The sequence below is a fragment of the Athene cunicularia genome (assembly GCF_003259725.1).
Source record: "Athene cunicularia isolate RWA chromosome 2 unlocalized genomic scaffold, athCun1 chr2_part1, whole genome shotgun sequence".
NCBI classification, from domain to species: domain Eukaryota; kingdom Metazoa; phylum Chordata; class Aves; order Strigiformes; family Strigidae; genus Athene; species Athene cunicularia.
Window position 1 is genome coordinate 93428710 of NW_020799095.1, and position 23462 is coordinate 93452171.

The 23462-nt window shown below is 39.4% G+C and overlaps 1 protein-coding gene across 1 annotated transcript in view; it reads left to right on the forward strand.

Moving 5' to 3' along the window:
* Window positions 1–22212, forward strand: part of CD226 (CD226 molecule) — a 32528-nt gene extending 10316 nt beyond the window's left edge. Inside the window, exons 3-6 of the mRNA XM_026841421.1 lie at window positions 5910–6242; window positions 19816–19927; window positions 20775–20834; window positions 22059–22212. Coding sequence (XP_026697222.1) covers window positions 5910–6242; window positions 19816–19927; window positions 20775–20834; window positions 22059–22212 — 659 coding nt within the window. The remainder of the gene's footprint in view (window positions 1–5909; window positions 6243–19815; window positions 19928–20774; window positions 20835–22058) is intronic.
* Window positions 22213–23462: the final 1250 nt, after the last annotated feature.

A 23462-nucleotide genomic window follows, 5' to 3' on the forward strand; every position in this document is an offset into this window, starting at 1 on the left:
TGATATCCTCTGCTCTGCCTGAAGTCTGACCCTCAGGAGCCTCGTGGAAGACATGAGCAGGTAGGCACAAATACACACATACACACACACGCACGCTGTGACATGCAGTTTCTCAGTATAGCATTTCTCTTTGTCCGCTGTGAGACAGTGTGAGTCATTAACAACAAGTGAAGGCTGAGCACAGTATTCTGTGTCAATTCTGCTCATTGAACTCCTCTTGCTGGGAAATTCTCTTCATTTTGAACTGATGAAATTCCTGGAGAGGATGAAAATTTGAAATTCTGACCTCTTGTATCTTCAAGACTCTCCTGCAGGCAAATCCTGGCATAGTGCATTATATGCTTTTATCAGATGACTTCCCTGACAAGGAAATTCTCCTTGCTGGAAGTTAATGAACATTTACACCTGAAGATAGGATGTTTTTCTCCCTCTTATTAGCACTCCTCTTTCTCTCTCTGGCTTCTCCTTTTCCTTGCACTCTAGATAACTAAATTTCAGCTTAAAAAAGTAAAATAGCAACAAAGAGCAAAACAATATGCAAACAAACTAGAATTGGCAAATGAATTACAATTGCATGCTAAGTATTTATAATGTCACACAGAATTAATAATTAGTACAGAAAGATTCACCAAATTGTCACCATATAATTTAATATATATTTAAAGGGATGTTTTAAGTGTATAGGAATATAAACACTTTCATTTTAATTTTTATGATCCAAATATTTCTATTAGAAAAATGCATTGTTTTCAACCACCACTTCTGAGTCTGAGTGTAGAAATAGTGTCAGTAGCACATCAGAAATCAAGATCTTTACTGCTCCAACTTATTTAATAGCTATTCATCCACGTTGCCCTGTCCCATCCAAAAAAAGAGCAAAACTATTATTTTAGAAACTCAACAAAAATTGTGTGGTATGTGCTAATACAGTTGGAAGACATTAGTTTAGGGGCTAAATATAATTCCATATTTACTCTATTCGGGAAAGGTGAAGGGGGTCACTCTTGAAGTATTTTCTCATCTGCAAGTTGATTTTCTTGGTGAGAAGAAGACTTCCAGACAAAATTCATCTTCATAACATTTTAACTTTTCATCTGCAATTTATTTTGTCACATCTTATTATAAGCAGAGGAAGAAGACTATGTTTGTCTGTGGAGCTTCAGCAAACCAAGAGGGACCTGAGAACCTGTCTCTGCTGTAGAGCTAAGCTAGTCTTGCAGTTTTGGAAGATCTGCTAATGTCATTAGGTATTTCTGATGGAGAGCATTTCTTCCTAAGGGTAGCTACTTTGAGGGTAGCTCTGCTACCATCAGTCTGAGCAGTGTGAACTTGTCCTGACCTTGTGGTACCTGGGAGTACATGAAAAATGTTTGTGTGCGGGGATGGCTGAAGGTAGAGTGTGACTTCCCATGTTTGTGGCTCAGCGCTGTGTGTACTTGCCTGCAGCCACTGATGTAACTGTATAAAACCAGGTCTGGTAGTACTTAACCTCTGTTAAACTTTAAGCCTCAACAGAGATGCAGAAACATGCTAAGCCAGAAGAGTGTTTCAATGCATTTTATTTTACTCTGCTGAATTTTGTCTTTTCTGAAGTTGCAGAATGGATATTGAAGCATGAATATTGCTTTCTTTGTCTATGGTTTTAAACCAGGAGGAATGCATGAGATTTATGTGTAGTCCAGAGTGAAACACTGGAACCCTGTGTAAAATTATAAATTATAAATCTGGGACTAGTGAAATTTACAGTGAACAGTAATTAAAATGTCATAGATATTGATTTTAGAAATTAATGAACAAGCTGAAAACAAATACAGATTTCTAAGCAACTTTCCTCTGAAGAAACAAAAACAACTGGAGACTAAAAGAACAAAAAAAACCCAACTGAAGTGGACAGGACAGGAACCAAAATGTAGAAAGCCTGAAAATCTCTACCCAAAAGAATGGAGATCAAACATGTACATAACATTTATTTTGACTCTTAATTTCTTGTAGCAAAGGCAGGAGGGGAAAATAAAAATAAAAAAAAAAAAGAATTAAAAAATAGATAAAAAATAAAAATTGCGCCATTATTTCATTTTCCTTCCAAAAAGAATTTCTTAACTTCAATAATTTCCTTGCTGCACTGTTTAAGCTTAGCTGATTGATCCTTTAAATCCCAGGAAGTTGATTTTCACTCTTTTATACCTCTATATTTCTGAGACTGGTTTTCCAAGGAAAATATTGTAAGATAATGGTTTTTTAAAAAAAATGAAAGCTTACAGTTTTTGTCCTTTAAATGTCTGATAGACCTAGAACAGATAGAAATATGTATAACTGCACAATATGATAACATCTTGCCAAAAGAGAGTCAGGGGGGATATTAAACACAGAGCACTTTACTAAGCAGAGGCAAATGCACCTACTGTGAGTGCTGTCACCTCCTACTTTCTGTCCAGGAGGCAAGATGATGTAGCCATGGAAGGGGCAGAGCAGGTAGCAGTGGCAGTGGCTGGAATGAGCAGCAGGCAGGGGGAATCTATTTTTATCAGATGCAATGATAATATTATTTTTTTTTTAACATTTCTGAAATGTTCATACATTGTGTGTCACCTTGAGTTGTGCGTGTGCGGGGGCGAAGATGTGTGGGTGTGCTTTTTTCCCATAAAAGTATTTCTCAGAGTGGGAGGTTCTCATCCCACACTTACCAGGCTGAAAGCAAAGAAACTGTGTTCAGAAAGGTGTTGAATAAAGAAATTGGTTGAACAGAGGAGAGGGTGGATGAAAGAACTATGCTGATGTCAAAATAAAATGGGACAATTGCTTAAAACAAAAGCCCGCAACACTTTAGTGTGCTTGGAAGATTTAATTAGAACTATGTAGGCCTAAGTCTCCACTGCTTGTGTCTTACATAATCATTTAAGTCGTGCAAGGTATTATATTGTAAGAAGGGGAGAGATTTGCATGTTTCATCAGCAGTGAAAATACTTGAATGTTGCTGCATGCTGTCCAGTAAAATACACATGCAAAGCAAAAAAATAAATTGTGTCACGATATCTGTGTTTGAAAATGGTTACGATCAAATTTACAGTCACCAAGAATCTCAAAACTGTTTCTATTTTAATTCAGCTGTTTGTACACAGTTCTCACTTTATGATTTATATACCAGCAAATTATACAAATATATCAAGATATGTACCTGGAGATTCTTCACTGAAGTTGTAAGGCACCCTTAGCTTTTGTAATGTACCTATTACATTGTACTACACTATGCTGTAGCATTATATATTGCTGGGAAACTGGGATATCTTGTTTGGCAAATATAGCACCCGAAGTTAACTAAGAAATTAGAAGACAGAATGGATATTCATTGTTTTGGTGGAAAACTTTTAATCTGTTTTTTTTGCAGTTCACTGTACGTATAATGTCCATTTTTCTAGCAACCATCCAGCAGAGCATCAGGGAAGAAGGCTGGTTGTTGGTTTCCCTTTGGGTCAGGTGGGAATAGTCTGAAAGGTGGGAGTTAGCATCATCATACACATGATTTCCCTAATAAGCATGTTTAGATAGGAGGAACACCCTGAGTTCAGGGTGCCATTGATATGAAATGAATAGGACAGCAAGAATGGACCCAGGAACAGATGGGGAGACTTCAAGGCTCCGAAGAAGAATGTGGTTAACAGTAGGGCTTGTTTGTAGCAGAAGACAGAAGCAGAAGACTGCACAGTGAAGACAAGACTTATCAGGGAAGAATATGTGGATTGTGTAAAGCAGGCAGTTGTTGTAAGTTAGTGGTCTGCAAATTGGGACAGGAGGAAAGGATGTGACCTCTAAGAATATGATGTGCAAGAGAGAGAATTGATTTTGATCAACTTTCCATTTACCTCTCTTCCCTAGCAGACTGAATCTGAATCTGCAGATCTGAATTTGCTGGGTATAAAAAATTTACTGTTCCAATGTAATGACTTGAGGGACTGTGCTTCAAGGAATGTATTTTGCAAGCGTAGAGTCCCATCATAGTAGTTATTTAGCCTAATTTGAATAATAGTTAGACTTCCATGAGTAAATTCTTGTTGGAACTGGCTTGATATCTTAAATGATTATCCAGCCTTGGCAGTTGTCTTCAGTAACAGAAATTTAGCTGTCTTTTTGGCAAGCTGTCCAAGGAGTTAATTAGCTTCAGTGTAGTACTTTCTGTTTAGTTTAGTGAATTTATCTCTCTTCTGTCCGTGTCTGTCATTAACTTTCTGTCTCCTTGATTGCAGTCTACATGAATCTTCAAGTTTTTCATTAATTTTTTTTAGGCAAGCTCATTAGACACAGTTCCTTTTGTCTTTTAGCGTTTCAATGTTTTAATCATACTTCTGGTGTCCAAAGGCAGAGAAACTGTAATTTTCCTGTGCTGTATTCCATTGATAAAAACCTGCAGGTTAGACTTTTTCATTCACTATTTCACAGAGACTGCACAAGTCTCAGAAGTCACAGATTTCAACAATGAAGTCTCCATCCTGTCAACATGAATTGAATCACTTGTTCCTAGATTTAGGGTAGTGTACTTGCCCACATGAAATCCTACTACTCTTCGCACCTACTTTAGGAGGTGAGCTAGGCCACAGTGTATTGATGATTTCTCCAGTACTTATGATTTTGAAAACCCTGGCACTACCAGCATCCAAAGCTATACAGTTTACCGGCATTTTTTTCCCTAGATTTTTGATTAAAATGTTACATCAAGGAGGAGCTAAATCTAGCTCAGTTCTTCAGCATATTCAGTTCAGCCCAGAATTCTACTGCAACTGTCCAATCCCATGAATCTGGCTACAGCTTCATTTGAAAACTTTTTTTTTTTTTTTTTAATATAAACACATTTTGATGCATTTAATGACTGTCATTTTTCCTGTGCAATTTTAATTTTCCAGTTGTTGGTATAGATAGAGGCAAACACATTAAGAATATATAGAAGTGATATTTTTAACTTAAAAGTATCTAATAAAAAAAGAAGCTCATTGAAGAGCTTTAAAGATCAGTCCTTTTACAGTGTAGGAAAAGCAGTCTGATCATTAAACTTTCCCAACGTTAAAGTCTTCAAAAAGATGACGGCATCAGTCCTAACTTATGAGATAAAGGGCATTACAAAGCTGAGTTTAGAAACTAAGTGGCTATTGAATGATCTGAATATCAGAAACACTGTCAATCTTTCTATTGAAGATTTTTAAATAACATTTTTCTTAATTTGTAAACAGTGAGTTCTATTATTAAAAACAATAACTCAGAGCAGAGGGATTTCAGTCAAAATTCTTTAAGAAATATGTCTTAGTTTATATGCGGTGAAATGTGTCTGTGTCTCCTTTTATACCACAGCCTGACTATCACACATATTTTCCCAAGTAGAATATATGAGAGTATATGAATGGATAAGATTTTAAAAATTTAATTGGTGAGGTTTATGAATGGGAGAATTGTAGTTCATAGGCTGGAATGTCTTTTAACATAATTTACTAATGCATGTCCTGAGGGTCAGATCAAACCATTTCCTTATTATAATCAGTGTGAAAATAGAGTAAGTCTATCGCAAATTTAATTAGACTGGCGCCATAATTTAAGCTGTTGAATATTTGCTGAAACTCTTAATAAAACCTTCATGTACTCAAAATGTAGAGTACATCAAAATGTATAGTGTACTCAAAATGTACAAAAAATATATTGCCTTCTTGCAATGTCATCACAGCCTCACAGTTCCAGAGACTGTTTTATCTAAATGTGCACAAAAATATAGTTATATATAGGTATAAATTATAATTTTCAATGTTTCAAATGATTTGAATATCTTCTGTAAGACAATTTCATTAATATTTGCCATACAGGAATTGTTGATACCAAATTTCCCTTGAATGAATTATAAGCATTTTTGGGGGTTTTGTGTTTTTCAACAGATGCTTTTGAAATATCTGTGAATGAAACTAATCCCGTGTTTGCCAAGCCAGGACGAAATGTTGCTCTTACTTGCACTTATAAAGCTGGAGATTCAGTGCAGCAAGTGATGTGGGAAAGGATTAAAGCAGACCGGGTAGATACCATTGTTCTGTGCAACCCGTCAGGAAAACAAAGCTTTGGTTCAGATTTTGAAGAGCGTACACTGGTGGACTGCTCTGATCAGGCAAACTCCATGATTGTCATTCAGAACTTTACAGGCTCTGACTTTGCAACATACCGCTGTGTGGCTACTGGAAGAAACACAACCTATGTGAAGACTTACACTGTGGCTGGTAAGTAAAGGAGGAAGTGGTAAACATTTTAATAATAGCACCTTCTGAGCCGTTACCCATATAAAATAACTCTTCAGTAACAAGTGAGGATTTATTTAAATACCACATTCTGATTAACTGCATGTAAAAGATAGCAAAGTTAAAAGTTAATCTTGTTTCCACAGAAGGAAGCTGAATTTAAGCTTGTCTGATCTCATTATAGGACTTTAGACCTGTTTGTGAGAACTGGTTTGGTGTTAGAAAGGAGATGCTTTGGAAGAGGAGAGACTGCCAGAGTTTGCAGGCAGAGGTGGACATTCTCCCAGAGAAGGCACGAGAGGAATTCCCCATTAGCACAGTTCACCACAGGGTCCCTGGGGCAAGACCTAGCCTCCAACGAAGGCAAAAAGCACACTCTCAGCTGAAAATGTAAAATTTTGTAAGCTGGCTTCTACCTTATTCCTGTAAGGTAGAGGGGGGGGCTCTCTCTTGAGGGGGAGCTGAGAAACTCTCGAGGTTTTTCTGTGAGTATTGTCACAGTGTTTGATTATAATGGAAGCTTAGGTCCCTACGTGTAGATACTTAAAGTAAAATTTCTTAAACTGTGATCTGAATCCCACCTTTACTTCTATTTTCTGTTACGACTGAAAAAAAAACCCAGAACAACCCAGACTCATTTTTGGTTCTTGATGCAATTTGAAGATATGGTTCTTGTAACACTGCCGTCCTGCAGCATTCAGTCCAGCTTTTGTTGTACTGCCTTTGTTCCTGGTAATACATGAATATTAGTAGATACTTCTTTGGCAGTACTAAAAGCTGTAGTGTGGGGTATAAAATTTCAGAATATGCTTAATCTGTGATATGGATTATTAAGAAGTGGAGAATGCACTCGGGGAATAAATGCTGATCTGGTTTACTCTGAATACTTGACAACAGAAGTCCATGACATTGAACAGAGTGCGATAACAAAAGAGGTACCAGGATAAAAATTCCTCTCACCTCTGAAAAGTTTAAACATTCAAATTTTAGAATGTTGACTGTTTTCATATAATCAAGCATGCCCAAATTGTAGAGCAATAGAAATCTTTTCTGTATACTCCAAGTGCGGTGCTTCTCAAAATGAAAGCATATAATAAGTTGCAAAAAATACAGTAACTTTAAAAATTACCAGTCCTACCTACACAAACTATTTCTTCTCCAAAAGAAGAGTTCAGTTTCCATGCTTCTTTTGCTCTTGAAACAAATCCTATTTATAATTTTTAGTTCTAAGAATGACAGCATAGTTATGCCTGTATATTGCAGAAAAAAGGGTATTGAAGAAGCTGAAAGAGAGTATGATTCAGAAAACACCCCATTGTCTCCCTTTTAAGTCCTCACTCTGTATTATGAAGTGAACTTAGTTGAATTTTCATTTCTTCCAAAGAAAAGAAGTGTCAAGGATTTCCAATTATTTCTCTTTAAAGTTTGCACTGTTTCATAACACTATTAATATTTCCAGTGAGATAGGGAGAAACACTAAAGGGAAAGGAAAAATATGTCAGGTGTCAGCTCCCACCGCACCTTGTGGCATAGCCAGTGAAGTCTCTCACAAATTCATGAGTGACTTTCTCTTCTTGGTGCAACAGCTGTGGCTTGAATAAAACAAGTGATGACAGAAACTTGCTACGCTATGTTTTTGTGTATGTTCTATCAGTTCAGTCATGTAATTTTCTTGGGCTTAGCATTACAGCTAAGCCACATTCTAGCTTGGATTTGCTACCGAACTCTTCCAATGTTTTTAGTCTGTTGATGTGATTCTGCATGGGTACTGCAATTTTTCTCACCTTGCCCAGTTCCAGAGATGTTTCAGAATACTGAGTCTAGGAGCTGGGAGGATAGCTGCACTGTAAACAGTCACAGAGAATTCTCTTTTTACGTTGAGAGTAAGAGGAAAATAAGAACTTTTTTTTTTTTTTTTTTTTTTTTTTTAAGCTGTTGTTGAGAAGATCCTGAGAATTTTTGAAGAGGAGGAATCTTGGGTGAAAGATGGTAGAAATAAGAGTACAGGATTATTTAGAGAACTGGCAATAGTTCCAAAACTGCTGATTCTGAGAGGTGGTACAGTAGAAAGAAGCAGCTTGCTTCTTGTCTAAAGATGGCTGTATTTTTTCAAGGAAAAACAGCATGGAATTCCTGTGAAGAAATAAGGGAGCGAGGAAGGAATGGGTATTCAAGTACCAGGCAGGCCTGTGTTATTCTTGTGTCAGTAGAAGTCAGCATGCTATATTTAATGTTTTCCAGCATCAGTGGAAATAAAACAATGAGATCCATTCAATGTCACTGTTTGTTCTCTCCCACTAAATATTGTGATTGTTGTTTTCCAGCTGAAATGGGACTTCTGTAAGTATTTTTTAACCTACAGAAAGCAACATGTTTATGTAAAGTAGTGTAGCTTTTGTTGGACAACACTTATAGAAAAAGAAGGCTGAATATTACATAATTATATAATGTGTTCAAGAGACTATGGATTAATTTCCAAGGTCTTCATCATATTTCTCCTTCTAAAAATTCTATTAATATGGAGATTGTTGATATCACCATATTCCACATCTGAACCCATTTCTGACTTTCACTTACCGTGCTTTTTTCTTTGATTAGATTTCTTTTTCTGAGCGTGTTCTTCAAGGAAGGAAGCAGACTTACAATCTGTGTATTGTTTTGGTAGATGATTGGGAATGAAGGGGAGATGTCATATGAAAGAACTGAAAAATTAGCAGGATTGAAAAAGAAATGCCTGTTACATCCTGAAGACCTAGCCATTTTTGGAAAGATTTAGTAAGTCTTGTTTTAGCAGAAAGTGAGATCGCAAGCAAGCTCTCTCAGACAAAGTAAAATAGAAACATTTTGTGTCTCTGTGTTCCCACTAGATCTGAAAAACTGGTTGGTGGTTGTATTTAAATGTATGTTCAGGGGTCAGATTTACATTATGGTTTGTACTAGCACTTTCACCAGCTTTGTTGCCCTCCTCTGGATGTATTCAAATACCTTAATATCCTTCTTAAATTGTGGGGCCCAGAACCACACACAGTACTCCAAGTGAGGTCTCACCAATGCAGAATACAGCAGGTTCTCCTCTTTTGATGGGCTGGTTATTCTGTGTTTGCTGCACCTCAGGATGTGGTTTGCCCTCTGGCCTACCAGGGCACAAGGTTGACTCATATTGAGCCTAATGTCGACCAGCACCCCCAGATCCCTTTCTGCAGAGCTGCTCTACAGTCAGTCCTCTCCCAATTTATACTTGAGCCCAGTGTCACTCTGTCCCAGGTACAGAATTCGGCATTTGTTCCCTTCATCCACTAGGCAGGTGACCTTATCATAGAAGGATATCAAATTAGTTGAAAGAACTTTCCCTTTGTGAACCCATGTTGGCTATGCCTTTAAATGTCTTTCAGTAGCACCTGGTATGATCTTCATAACACCCAGATGAAAAACAGGGGGCTAATTGTTCAGTCATTGAGGGTTATCACACAGCCCTTCTGAGCTGGGAGGTGACAGCAGTACTTCTGTGTCATAGAAAACAGACAAAAGATAAGACTGCAGGTGGGGGGTGTGGAGAATTGGGATAGGAGTGAAATTAGCTTCCTTCTTCCTTCATGAACTCATCCAGTATGAACACGAGATACCAAACCATGTTTGTTAGCCTCCACTCAACAAAGCACTTTTCTCTGGGTGTGAATGCATTTATGCTGAATTTCTGCCTTTCAGTTGTAGGCAAAACTATTTCAGTGATGTCTAGTTAGCATACCACATGTGTCAGTCCAGCAAGGCATGTGACAAGCTACATGAAGATCTTTACAGTGCAGTTCAAATCTCTTGTTAAAACAAATAACTGTCTAGCCCATCAGTGCTTCCTCCTCAAAACCAAAGTCAGCGCACTGAAGGTCAAAAACCTTCCCACAAAAGAATTTCAAAATCTTGCAGAGAAAATGCCTAGGCGATGAAGATGGGGGAGAGGACACGTTGTCTAATACTTAACAGAAATTGTACTGATGCTGAAAAAAAACTTAATAGCCCCCCTTCAGCATATCACCTTTGATGAGAACATATGAACTAAAGAGACACATGACAAGCCTCTGACATATTTCTGCAAAATCTTGAATGTTATGTTAAAGTCAGTAATTACAAAAGGTTTTGAATAGTTAAAGAAAACAATTGCCTCAGGAAGGCTTTGCTCACTTCAAATCAGAAAAGGCAAAAGGTTGTTGTCGGTTCTAAAAAACATGTAATGATTTTTCTCATCCAAATTTAACTGACAGTTGATAATCTCAGCGCTCAAACTCATTAACTCAGAGATTATTATCTTGACCTGATAAAACTGAAGGTGAAACTTCAGGAAAATAAAAATGAGGTCTGGAGTGTTTAGACCAAAGGGCGAAGATGCTGCTGAAGTCTGGAACTCTATCCATATTCACCCATCCTTGATAATTAAATACAAGATTTAAATTTTTTTCCTTTGTTGCTTACAGGATGTTTTTTCCTTATTTCTGTAAGTACACACTGTCACATATAATGATTTTCTGTGGTGGGTAGCTAAACACTTTGGAAAAAAACACATAATTTTTCCCAAATTTGGACACAGTTAAATGAACCATCCTGTCATTTTAAGTACACAGCAGCAGAAACCACTCTGGAAGTAAAATGATTTCATATGGGGTTATAATACAAAAGGCATCAGTTTTTGTTATCAGATAGACATCTCTATTGTGTCACATACCTTCAGCAGTATAAACTTCTGAGATAATTTATTTCTTTCTTTCCAGTAAATTAACATTGGAATTCAAGGATAAGACCCTTCCGTAATCAGTAATTTTTGTTATCCTTTCCAATGAGTATATTGATACTAAAGAGGAGTACTGAGCAAGTCTTAACTGGTATTCAGCATAGCCAGATAAGAAGCTGTGAATCTTTTGATCCAGGAGAGAAAAGCCATCTAGACATAGCTCAGCAGCTGGTTAGCCGGGATTACTGTCATTAGTGATACTGATTGTTTTCTTTCGCCTGTGAACTGAGAATGTAATTTTCTTGTCTACCCAGAACGAAAGCTTTTGGGGGCCGCTATGGTTTCATCTTCAGACGCTACCTTCCTCTGTACAGTGACCAGAACATTAAAGAGGGACTAAGCTAAAGACAGTTTTTATTCTCTGTTCACCAATGAATTGCTAGTGTTTATCTGAAACACAAGAAACAAGTTTCTGGCCATATAATCACCATCTTGTGTAATAAGTAATACAAGAGGCATTACTCCTTTTCCATCCCGGGGCATCATTACATTTTTGTACATCTTGTTCTGTTTTACTCCTACATGTCGAGAAACTAAAGAACATGAGGGAAATATTTGTTCTTCAGTAACTGGACAGAGTCACACCCAATGTTTGCCTCATCAAGACATTGCTGACACGTAAGGTCATTTGAGACTGCTGGAAGTTGGTAAGATCATCTGGCTAGCATGTTTCCTGTAGTTGCTGATATGTTAGCTACAAATACACTATGTCCAGAAATGCCTGTTACATGGTATTTGTGTTAGCTTCCTTTTTGTTCTATTAGTCTCAAGTCTGCAGAGTGCTAGTGCAAAGATGCAGCAGAGAAACGGGAAGTGAGGCACTGTGGTGGGCTGCTAAAAGCTGACGTGTAAGTTCACTGCTTTAACACACATGGGGTTTTTTAATGTTAACCACTAACCAAATTCAGAATTGTTACAAGGAAAATTCGTGTTTTAAATGCATGTTAACCGTACCAAGGACTTGTGTTGTGGGCTTCCTGTGTGACTGGGTATATCAATTCTGTTATTTCCTGTAGCTTTTTTCGCTGCAAAAATGAGAATAAGATCACATTACCTCTCCACAAACTTGACCACCATAAGACTATATTGACTTATACCTTAATGCCATTGTCTTGCCTGTCTCTACCCTTATGATATTACAACTTCATTTGAAGATGTGACTCCATACTGAAGAAGTCACTGCATTTGAGCAAAGTTACTATAAATGTAACTCTTCCTATCTTGGTTACAAATCTCAGAGAAAGCATTTCTGCTTAGACTAGAACAAATAGGGTGGGTTTCCTGACATCCATCATCAAAGCATATACAGTACTAGGTTATTAAAAATAGGTGATCACAATGGGAGATTTTATTATTATTATTTTCCCTTTCCTTTCTGTCCTATTAAACTGTCTTTATCTCAACCTATGAATTTTACTTTTTTTTTTTTCCCAATTCTCTTCACCATGACTGGGTGTGGGGGAGTGAATTAGTGTGACTGTGTGGTGCTTAGCTGCCTGCTAGAGTTCAACCACAACAGTCCTTTTTGGTGCCCAACATGGGGTATGAAGGGTTGAGATAATGACAGATCTGACTAGAGTGTGTTAAAAGAAATTTTGTTATAAACATTCAATATATTAGTTTAATAGTTGCTGGCCACAGTGTTGATTTATTTGCTCTCCGAGTTGTTGTTCTCTTGTTCTCAGAGTTGCGTTGTCTGGATGTTCTCTGTTGTGCTGTTTATCATCTCTGAGGACTGCATTAAGGTTATTATTTTGCTGTACTGTGTGACACTGGCTTATGATGTGATAAAATTGCTGTTCATGAGACTAATCTGGTTATTTGTACTCATCATTGCCTTCATCTCTGTATATCAGGAGCCATCTATTGGAAAACATTAATAATTACATCTTTTACCTTTTGACCTCAGAGACCCTATCTATGGGGAAGATACCTCTCCATCTCCCCCTTCTCCTCCAGGGTAATTACAACAGCTCTTGAGAATTTTGAATATCCCTGGGGTGTTCAAACTAGCATATTCCTATTGTTACATCTCCTGAATGTGTTTCAGGTCTTGTTTAGGGTTAAACAACTGCTTAAGAATACCACACAGAGATCTGCCCTGAGGTTGGATAATTCCCCTCAAGGGGAGGAGAAGGTCTCTGGATCTGATGACAAAATGACAGGCACTACAATTACTCCAACCATGGTGACAGGCATTGCAGCTATGCAAACCCCATTAAAAGGCACTGCAGCTGAACTCGACAGTCTATCCATGCTGATATCAGTTACCCCTGTACACAAGAAATAATACTGGAAGTGGAAGTCAGATCATTTAGGAAGGGATAAAAGAGCTTCTTCTAAGAGGGAGCAGGAAGAACTGGATGAGGTAGACTACTCCAAAGCAGGACTATCATGAGAACAGGAGGAGGAAGAGAGACAGCTGCTGCTCAGGGAAGAGGAAGAACTCATAAATGAGGCAGTAACCACATGATGCCTATCCCTGAGTGAGCTGCAAGATACAAGATAATATTCAGCCATTATGCAGGCAAACACATTGTCATCTGGTTGCTCCAGTGTTGGGTTAATGGGGACAGTAGCCTGGAATTAGAGGGTAGGGAAGCCAAACAGCTGGGATTCCTTTCTAGAGAAGGGGGCATTGACAAAACAATTGGAAAAGGGATGTAAGTTCTCTGTCTCTGAAGGTGTCTCCTGTCAGGCATGAAGGAAAAGTACCCCTTCAAAGAATATGTTATATGTCACCCAGGAAAGTGGACCACCATGGAGAAAGGTATCCAGTACTTGAGGGAATTAGCCCTGCTGGAGGTGATTTATGATGACCTGGACAACAAACAGTTATCCGAAGATCCAGATGAAGTCAGGTGCACATGACCCACGTGGCAGAAGTTTGTATGGAGTGCACCATCATATTATGCCAACTCTGTGGAATAATGACCTGGAAAGACGGAGAAGAACAAACAGTGGATCAATTATCTGGCCAATTCCAGCCAATATGAAGAAAGTTTCTCTTGCTCCCTCATCTCAGCTGTGGAGAAACTCAAAGAGGATAGATCCTACTCCTCACCTGTATAGACCGGTATCTTAGCTATTAGGAGTAAGAGGTCCTCTGCTCAAGAGAGGATCTAGTGGATACACACCACAGGCCACCCTGTGGTTTCACTTCTGTGACCATGGAGAGGACATGAGGAAGTGGGATAGAAAATAAACCTTGACCCTAGAGGCACAGGTATGTGAGTTGCAAGGTAAAACTCTTGGGTTTGTTTGTGGTGGGTTTCTGGTAATGGGGGAGGGACTACAGAGGTGCCTCCTGTAAGAAGCTTCTCAAAGCTCCCCCTGATCCAAGCGGGACCTGCCTCTGTCCAAGGCTGAGACGATTAGAGATGGTGGCTGCATCTCTGTGATAACATATTTAAGAAGGGGAACCTGAGAGAATGAGGACTTGTGAGGAAGATACCTATGCAATCACCAAGGTCAGCTGAAAAAAGGGGGGGAGGTGCGCTGGAGCAGAGACCCCCCCCTACAGCCCGTGGTGAGAGGTCAGGCTGTGCCCCTTCAGCCCATGGAGGTCCATGGTGGAGCAGATGCCCACCTGCAGCCTGTGGAGGACCCCACACTGGAGCAGGTGGCTGAGCCTGAGGAAGGCCGGGACTCTGAGGGAAGCTCCTGCTGGAACAGTCTGCTGCTGGAAGGGCTGCAGTGGGGACCCACTCTGGAGCAGTTTGTGAAGAGCTGCGTGCCCTGACAAGGACTCACATCGATGAAGATCATGGAGAACTGTCACCTGTAGGAGGTACCACATGTGGAGCAGGGGTAGAGTGTGAGGAGTCCTCCCCCTGAGGAAGGAGCAGCAGGAACAACAGGTGATGAACTGACCACAGTCTCCATTCCCTGCTCCCCTGCACCACTGGAGGGGAGGAGGCAGAGAAACTGGGAGCAATGCTGAGCCTGGGAAGAAGGGAGTGGGGAAGGTGTTTTTAAGATGTGGTTGCTTTTCTCACTATCCTACTCTGATTTGATTGGTAAACTAGTGTTGCTGGGGTAGTGTTCAAATTAAATTGATGTTCTTTTTTCAAAAATAGAGTCTGTTTTTTGCTGATGGCCATAATTGGTGAGTCATCCCTCCCTGTCCTTGTTTCAATTCCCAAGTCTTTGTTATATTTTCTCCTTCCCATCCCACTTGGGAGGAGGAGTAAGTGAGGGGCCATGTGATGCTCGGTTGTCCTCTGGGTTTAAACCACAACAAAAACAATCACAAAAGGGGGGTCTTCTGGGAAAAATGTTGCTCTAGTCTCCAGTGGGCTGTTCTCCAGACAGAGTAGAAGGGCTGATCTTTCTCCTGATCTTGATGAAGGGACATTTGATTTCTATTTACAAGAAGTGAGTAGTGAGTACTGTAACCTGGATTAGAGGTGTCCTGCCACCAGCCGAGTGGAGGAAAGCGACAACTGGGATTGTGTGGATTCAGTGGCCTGACACATTAGACCCACAGGAGTATAAGGCTCTGGTGGACACTGGTGCACAGTGTACCCTAATGCCATCAAGCTATAAAGGGGACAAACCCATCTGTATTTCTGGAGTGACAGAGGGATAACCGTACTGGAGGCAGAAGTGAGCCTGACTGGGAATAAGGGGCAAAAGCACCCCATTGTGGCTGGCCCAGAGGCTTTGTGCATCCTTGGCATAGTACCTCAAGAGAGGGTATTTCACGGACCCAAAAAGGTATCAGTGGGTCATTGGTATAGCTGCCTTGGAGATGGAAGAAATTAAACATTGACCTTGTCCTGTCTCTCACAGGACCCTTTTGTTGTGGGGTTGCTGAGGTTCAAAAAACAACAGGTGCCGATTGTTACCACAGTGGTGGCAGCAACACTGCACAAACTGAAACTCCTTGATTCCCATCCATAAATTGACTTGTTGACTGGAGAGCCAAGGATTGATCAGCAAGACTCACAGCCCCTTTAACAGTCCCATATGGCCAGCCCGAAAGTCTAATGGAGAGTGGAGACTAACAGTAGACTATCATGGCCTGAATGAAGTCACATCACCACTGAGGGCTACTGCGATGGACATGTTAGAACTTCAATACTAACTGGAGTCAAGGGCAGCCAAGTGGTAGCCACAACTGATATCACTAATGCGTTTTTCTCAATCCCTTTGGCAGAAGAGTGCAGGCCATGGTTTGTTTTGGAGGGGAGTTCAGTACAACTGGAACAGACTGCCCCAGGGGTGGAAACAGAGCCCCCCTACATTTTCCATGGGCTGATCCAGACTATGCTGGAACAGGGTGAAGCTCTGGAACACCTACAATACATTGATGACACCATCGCATGGAGCAGCACAGCAGAAGAAGTTTTTGAGAAAAGGGAAAAAATAGTACAAAATCCTTCTGAAAATTGGTTTTACCATAAAAAGACGTAAGGTGAAGGGACCTGCACATTACATCCAGTTTTTAGGAATAAAATGGCAGGATGGACATTGTCAGATCCCAGTAGATGTGATCAATAACATAACAGCTATGTCTCCACAAATTAGCAAGCTTTCTTAGGCATTGTATGCTTCTGGAGAATGCATATTCCAAATTACAGTCTGATTGTAAGCCCTCTCTATCAAGTGACCCAGAAGAAAAACAGTTTCAAATGAGGCCCTGAACAAAGATAAACCTTTGAACAAATTAAATGGGAGATAGTCCGTGCAGTAGCCTTTGGGCCAGTTCGGGCAGGACAAGATTTAAAAAATGTGCTCTACACTGCAGCCAGGGAGAGTGGCCCTACCTGGAGCCTGTGGTAGAAAGCATCAGGGGACTCAAAGTCAACCCTTGGAGTTTTGGAGTTGGGGATATAGAAGATCCAAGGCCTGTTATACTCCACCGAAAAAGACATATTGGCAGCATATGAAGGGATTCAAACTGCTTTGGAAGTGGTTGGTACCGCAGCACAGCTCCTCCTGTCACCCTGAATGCTGGTTGATCAAATGGAGGGTCTCCTCTTACACGTCATGCAACTGATGCTACATGGGATAAGTTGGTTGCATTGATCACACACTGGGCTTGAATAGGAAACCCCAGTTTACCAGGAATTCTGGAAGCGATCACAGACTGGCGAGAAGACAAAGATTTCTGAATATCGCCAGAGGGGGAGGTGATGTGTGCTGAAGAGACCCTGCTGTATAATGAACTACCAGGAAATGAAAAGCAATATGTTCTATTCACTCATGGGTCCTGTTGTATTGTAGGAAAAAATCAAAAGTGGAAGGCTAGTGTCCCACATAACAAGTTGCAGAAACTGATGAAGGACAAGGTGAATGAAGTCAGTTTGCAGAAGTGAAAGCTACCCAGCTGGCCTTAGATATTGCTGAACAAGGAAAATGGCTAGTACTTTATACTGACCTATCGATGTTGGCAAATACTCTATTGGGGTGGCTATAGCAATAGAAGCAGATCAACTGTCAGCACAGAGGCAAACTCATCTGGGATACTGAATTATGGCAAGATATTGCTGCCTGGGTAAAGAACCTAGTTCTTAAAGTACGCCAAGAGTTGGGCCACCAAAGAGCATCAAACCAACTAACAGGTAGATCAGGCTGCTAAGACTGAAGTGGTTCAGGTAGATCTGGACTGTTGACATAAGGGTGAATTATTTATAGCCTAATGGGCCCACGATACATCAGGCCTTCAAGAAAGAAATGCAACATATAGATGGGCTTGTGATTGAGGGGTAGACTTAACCATAGACACTATTGCACATGAATGTGAAACTTGTGCTGCAGTCAATCAATCCAAGCAGTTAAAGCAGCTTTGCCTGAAATACAGATACAGGAATGTGGTATACTGAAAGTGCTCTTCTCCCGCACAGGGAGGCCTCACAGATTGATTGTACCACACTTCCACAAATCTACCAAAGCAAGTGCCATGTGCTTACAATGGTGGAAGCAGCCACTGGGTGGTTGGAAACATATCCCTTGCCTAATGCTACCACCCAGAATACTACCTTGGGCCTTGAAAAACAAGTCTTATGACAATGTGACACCTCAGAAAGAACTGAATCAGGCAACGGAAATAATTTCCAAAACAATCTCATAGACACCAGCGCCAAGGAGCATGGGATGGAGTATGGCCTATCATGCACCAGCCTCCAGAAAAATCTGACAGTACAATGGACTGTTAAAGACTACACGGAGAGCAATGAGTGCTGGGACATTTAAACATTGGGATACATATTTAGCAAAAGCCACCTGGTTAGCCAACACTAGGGAATCTGCCAATCAAGCTGACCCTGCCCAATCCAAACTTTTACGTTTGGGGATAAAGAAACTTTGACCCCTTTTACAGAGGGGATAAAGTCCCTGCAGTGCACATAAAAATTATGCTGGGGAAGACAGTCTGGCTCATTCCAGCTTCAGGCAAAGGCAAACCCATTCATGGACCTGGGTGGGCTGGATGGGTAATGCAGAAGGATGAGGATTTCTGATGTGTACTGCAATGGGACTTGATTCTGGCTGAGAATAGCCAATGATTTGAATTGTACAGTGTTAACTTCTATATAATAATACTGTGTGTCATCACTACTATGGTTGTTAGATGCCATATCAATGGTATTATAGTAAAAATTACCCAGATTAATGAAGAATGAACCTTCATGAGACTGGGCAAAGTGAAGTAATGATAGAACCAAAACTGGCTTGCTTCAGCATGCAGCAATCCAACACCACACACCATCTCTCCTGCCCTGAAGGACTACTATGACAGATAGAGCCCAAAGTCATGGACTAAATGAACTCAGCAGATATTTTAGAGGGCTGGCCCATAGACTAAGGGAATTATAGCTCTGTGTGTATATCAAAAAGACAGGAAAGGATGTACTGGAGAGTGTGGGACCTGGGCATGATGTCAGTGGTATAGAATAAGGAGTGGATATTGTCCTGGTTTCAGCTGGGATACAGTTAATTTTCTTCCTAGTATCTGGTACAATGCTGTGCTTTGGATTTAGGATGAGAATAATGTTGATATCCCTTGCTAAATGATCAACTAAAACTGGTGTTTTAGTTGTTGTTGAGCAGTTTACACTAAGTCAAGGACTTTTCAGCTTCTCACATCACTGCACTAGGCTGTGGGGGCACAGAATGCTGGGAGAAGACACAGACAGGACAGCTGACCTAAACTGACCAAAAGGATATTCCATACCATGTGATGTCATGCTCAATATACAAACTAGGAGGAAAGCTGTCCAGAGGCCACTGCTTGGGAAGTGGCTGGGCATCAGCTGGAGGGTGGTGAGCAATTAAACCATGCATCACTTGTTTTGATATTTTAATTCTATTATTATTATTATTATTATTATTATTATTATTATTATTATTATTATTATTGTTGTTGTTGTTGTTGTTGTTGTTGTTGTTTTCCATTCCTTTTCTGTGCTATTGAACTATCTTTATCTCAATCCACGCATCTTACTTCTTTTCCCCCATTATTTTTTCCCATTCCACTGGGTGGGGGGAGTGAGCGAGTGGCTGTGTGGTCCATAGTTGCTGGCTGGGGTTAAACCACAACAGCTGTATTCACTCATCTTTGGCCACCCCAGTCACAACTTTCATAAGAGCTAATTCAGCATAACAAAGGCGTTTTAGAAATGAGGAAATGGTTGTGAGATTTGAATATTGAGCATGAGCTGTCATTCAGTAATGTCTCGACATAATCCTTGATTTTCGATGTAGTTTGTCATAAAAAGTTCATGCTGGTTTATAAAAATACTAATTATATTTATTAAAATTGTATTTTAGCAACTTGGGATCACAGATGGTTTATTGTCTACATAGCTGGAGGAATTTCTGCAGCTGTCTTACTATTAGTTTTCCCACTGATCTTCTGCATCACCACTGCTTATCACAAAAAGTGAGTAACAAACCAATTTGCCTAATATACTGAAGCAGGTAATTATGAAGGTGTAAACAGGTCATCCTACTATCCTCTTCAAAACCCGTTAAAAAAAGCTAGATGTGAAAATTGAATTTTCTTGCCAAAATTTTGAAAACTTGAAAAAACTAATCAGTTCTACAGCCTATGAAAAAAGTGGTGTGGGTTTTTTTTTTTTTTCATTAGAAAAACAAATTACTTACTCAAGTTCCTTAGTCAGCTAAATGTTTACAGTGGTATTAGCTGAAATCTCATGCCAAGGGTGATTTGTCAGGAAATACATAAAACTAGGCATAGGCTCTTCATATTTTGTGCATAAAGACAGGTGACATCCTGAGTTTTTCTACATCTTGTAGCATTTTTTGTCTTCAGATTTTATGTTCCAAATTTGCTCACAGCTGGATCCAAACTAACAGTTTAAACAATTATCTAAGTCTGCTGTGTTCCTTGCCAGATATACACTACTGCTCTCATCCAGAATCTCTGCTTCCAATGAAAAGCAATAGTGAGTAGAAAGACTTCATTTCTTCCCCTACCACAATATATGAGGCTGCTGGAACTTGTTGACGATATTATTGTATTTGATCCTGAATCAAAGGGACTTTTTATCTGTGCCCAGGCTTTTATGAAACACTGTAATCTCATGCATGTTACAGTTTACAAGTCAGAGGAAAGACGACTTGGATTTTTATAATATTGATTGATAGTGGGAAAGTAAGTAATACCAGCATTATCTCTTCTATGCTGCAATTAGATATTTTGAACTATACTACCATGCATGATGCAGTTGCCTGTGCTGTGTTTCTGACTGAATGTGTTTCATCAGAAAGAAAAGGAAGAGGATCACAGAGGACTTATCAAAAGCTGTATACTCTACTCAGACCTTGGTAAGGACATCTGGAGAGCTGGAATTTACTCATATTTTGTATTGTATATTTCTTGACATCTTTCTCTTCTGTATCTGCTTTTTATATACCTTGAATCTTATAGTCTAACCTTAAACTATACAGAAAGGAAAATGTTAATATTTTAAAGAATGATATTCGCTGTTCGTTGTTTTTTGACGAATATTCTTTAATGTTTAACGGCTGCATTAAAGACTCAACTGTGTGCCATGTTATTAACAAATTAGCTCTTTTGGTTTGCTACTTTTTGTATTATTTGTGTATTATTAATACCTTTTTTCCTCAAGTCACTACTTGTAAAACTGAGGCAAAAAATTGTATTCTGTGGTGCTCCTTGCCTTTACCTATTTCTTCTAGTTCAACTTCACTATAATTCATAGGAACAGCTATTTCAGTTCTTCTCCTTTCTTTTTGTATTGTAATAATATTTTGGAGTTCTGAGTCTTTTTTTCACCCATTAATAATCCATTTCAAGGCCTGAAGTTTAAAAGTGGAAAGATGGGATCCAAATTCACTGCTCCTGCCTTGTCTCTTCATACCCTAAGTTGGGATATAAAGTCATGCTGTGCTTGGGGAAATGACCCCATTTCACAGTGGGTGTAAGACTCTGGCTTTCTACCTATCTATTCCCAGATGTCACTTCTGTATGATGCAATAGTGAGCTCCACTTTTGATATGTCCTTTTAAAGTCCTTTGACCTCCTGCATTTCTATTTCTCTCATTCTGACTGTTGGATTACTGTTTGTACCAGAATGAAGATCTTCCTAGGGTGACCATAGGCTAGAGACTATCCATTTGCTTCAGAAATCACCTTTGCTCCCATGCCAGTTAACCAATTAATGACATGACTAATCCTTAGCATGGTAAATAACTTTAGAGTAAATCATATTTTAACATTGATATAGGAGAAACTACTTCAGTATCTGAAAGGTGTATGCGAGGGTAAGGGGCCATCCCACCAGGCACCTGATGTGGGACAGCTGAGAAATTTATTCAAGGTGCAACTTCTTTTTTCATGACTTGAACTTGAAACATATTAATAGAAAATAAGAACACAAAAAATATTTTGATTGATGGCTGAATATTCACAATAATAGATCAGCATATGAAGAAAATTTGCTGGTTTTCTTTTTCAAAGTTGTAGCTGATTTGAGAAAAGTCCTTCAAATTTTTCATTAATTTGTTTGTTTTTTAATGTGTTTCTAACCTGCTAATAGTTATGGAAGATGCAATTTTCATGTCACACAGAACACAGAAAGAAGAGGAGAAGAAACATCACTTGGGTGGGCAGAGGAGGTTTATGTCAACTGGAAAAATGTCTCACACAAACCTAAGGAAAGACCATTAGTTTCTTCCTGAAGGATGAAGTAACCCAAGCACAGGTTTGTAGCTTATATCTGCAGCTTAGACTTTTATTTTCTTTCCACTGGTGAGATGTGGAAGGTCAAACTAGCTGATTTGGCGGGACAGCCAACCTGGGCCAGGTTACACCAGGTGTGTCTGTGCTGTATTGCAGCCTGCAGCATTGACTTATCCTTTGATTAATATGTAGAATATAGATTCTTTGTACTTCTGCAATTTAAACATTTTACTCAGTAGGTATACTCTTAAGTAAGAACTTTAGAACAGCTCTGATATATGGAATGGAGCTGCATATGTTTCCATAAAATTAATTGGGTCTGAGAAATCTGTGTCTGAGAAGTCTATATGACAGGGTGAGAAATAAAATGTGCTCAATGTTGTCTACATCCATGAGTTTTGCATTTCAAATTGAGAACTCTATAGAATAATAAATTTCCATGATTTTCCACACAGGAGGTGTTAATTTGCTGCTGGGCAAAGAGTACTATTCAACTGAAAAAAGCAGATATTTCAGGGATCCTTGAACCTAGATTTAAAAGTATGAACAGAAGCTTGCTATCTGACAGCTGTGTGGTTTTACAGGATTCTTACCACTCACCACGGTGGTTATTTTAGCACTTTCTATTTGGGGATGGAATGTAAGTATAGCCCCTGCTCTCCTCTCTCCCTCCTTCCCCCCACCATTTCCCCCATGCCCAGGAGAAAACAAAACATGAAGACTCTGTCACTGTCAGGTTATATTTAATAATAATTTATTATAAGGTTTAGTTGCACAAAAAATAAATGAGAACATGAAAGATACATGAATAAATGATGCAAAGCAGAAAAAAGCATGATTGAGAACATTTACAAAAATACACATAGGTATGTAGTTGTATGTGTGCGTATGTATATATTCTGCTGAAACCTACAGAAGAAACCACACAGAAATTGAACAGACAAAAAAAATATCCTTAAACAGAACTAGAAGGCAGACCTGAGAATTAGGATCTACACATCTTTTGGCCTTTTACAAATCTGCTGTATTACTGTGGACAAAATCCCAGTAGATGAACCTTGATGGCTGATAATCATATATGTCTATATACTACAGACTGTGTGCCCGGCCCACCTATGCTTGATTCCCCTTTTCTCTTGAAGCATTAGTGAAAATGTTGCTGAATATGGGTTTGGGTTTTTTTGGGGGGAGGGGTTGGGAGGGAGGCATCATGAGTCTGTCTACAGATCAGTTACTGGTTCCACTTGGC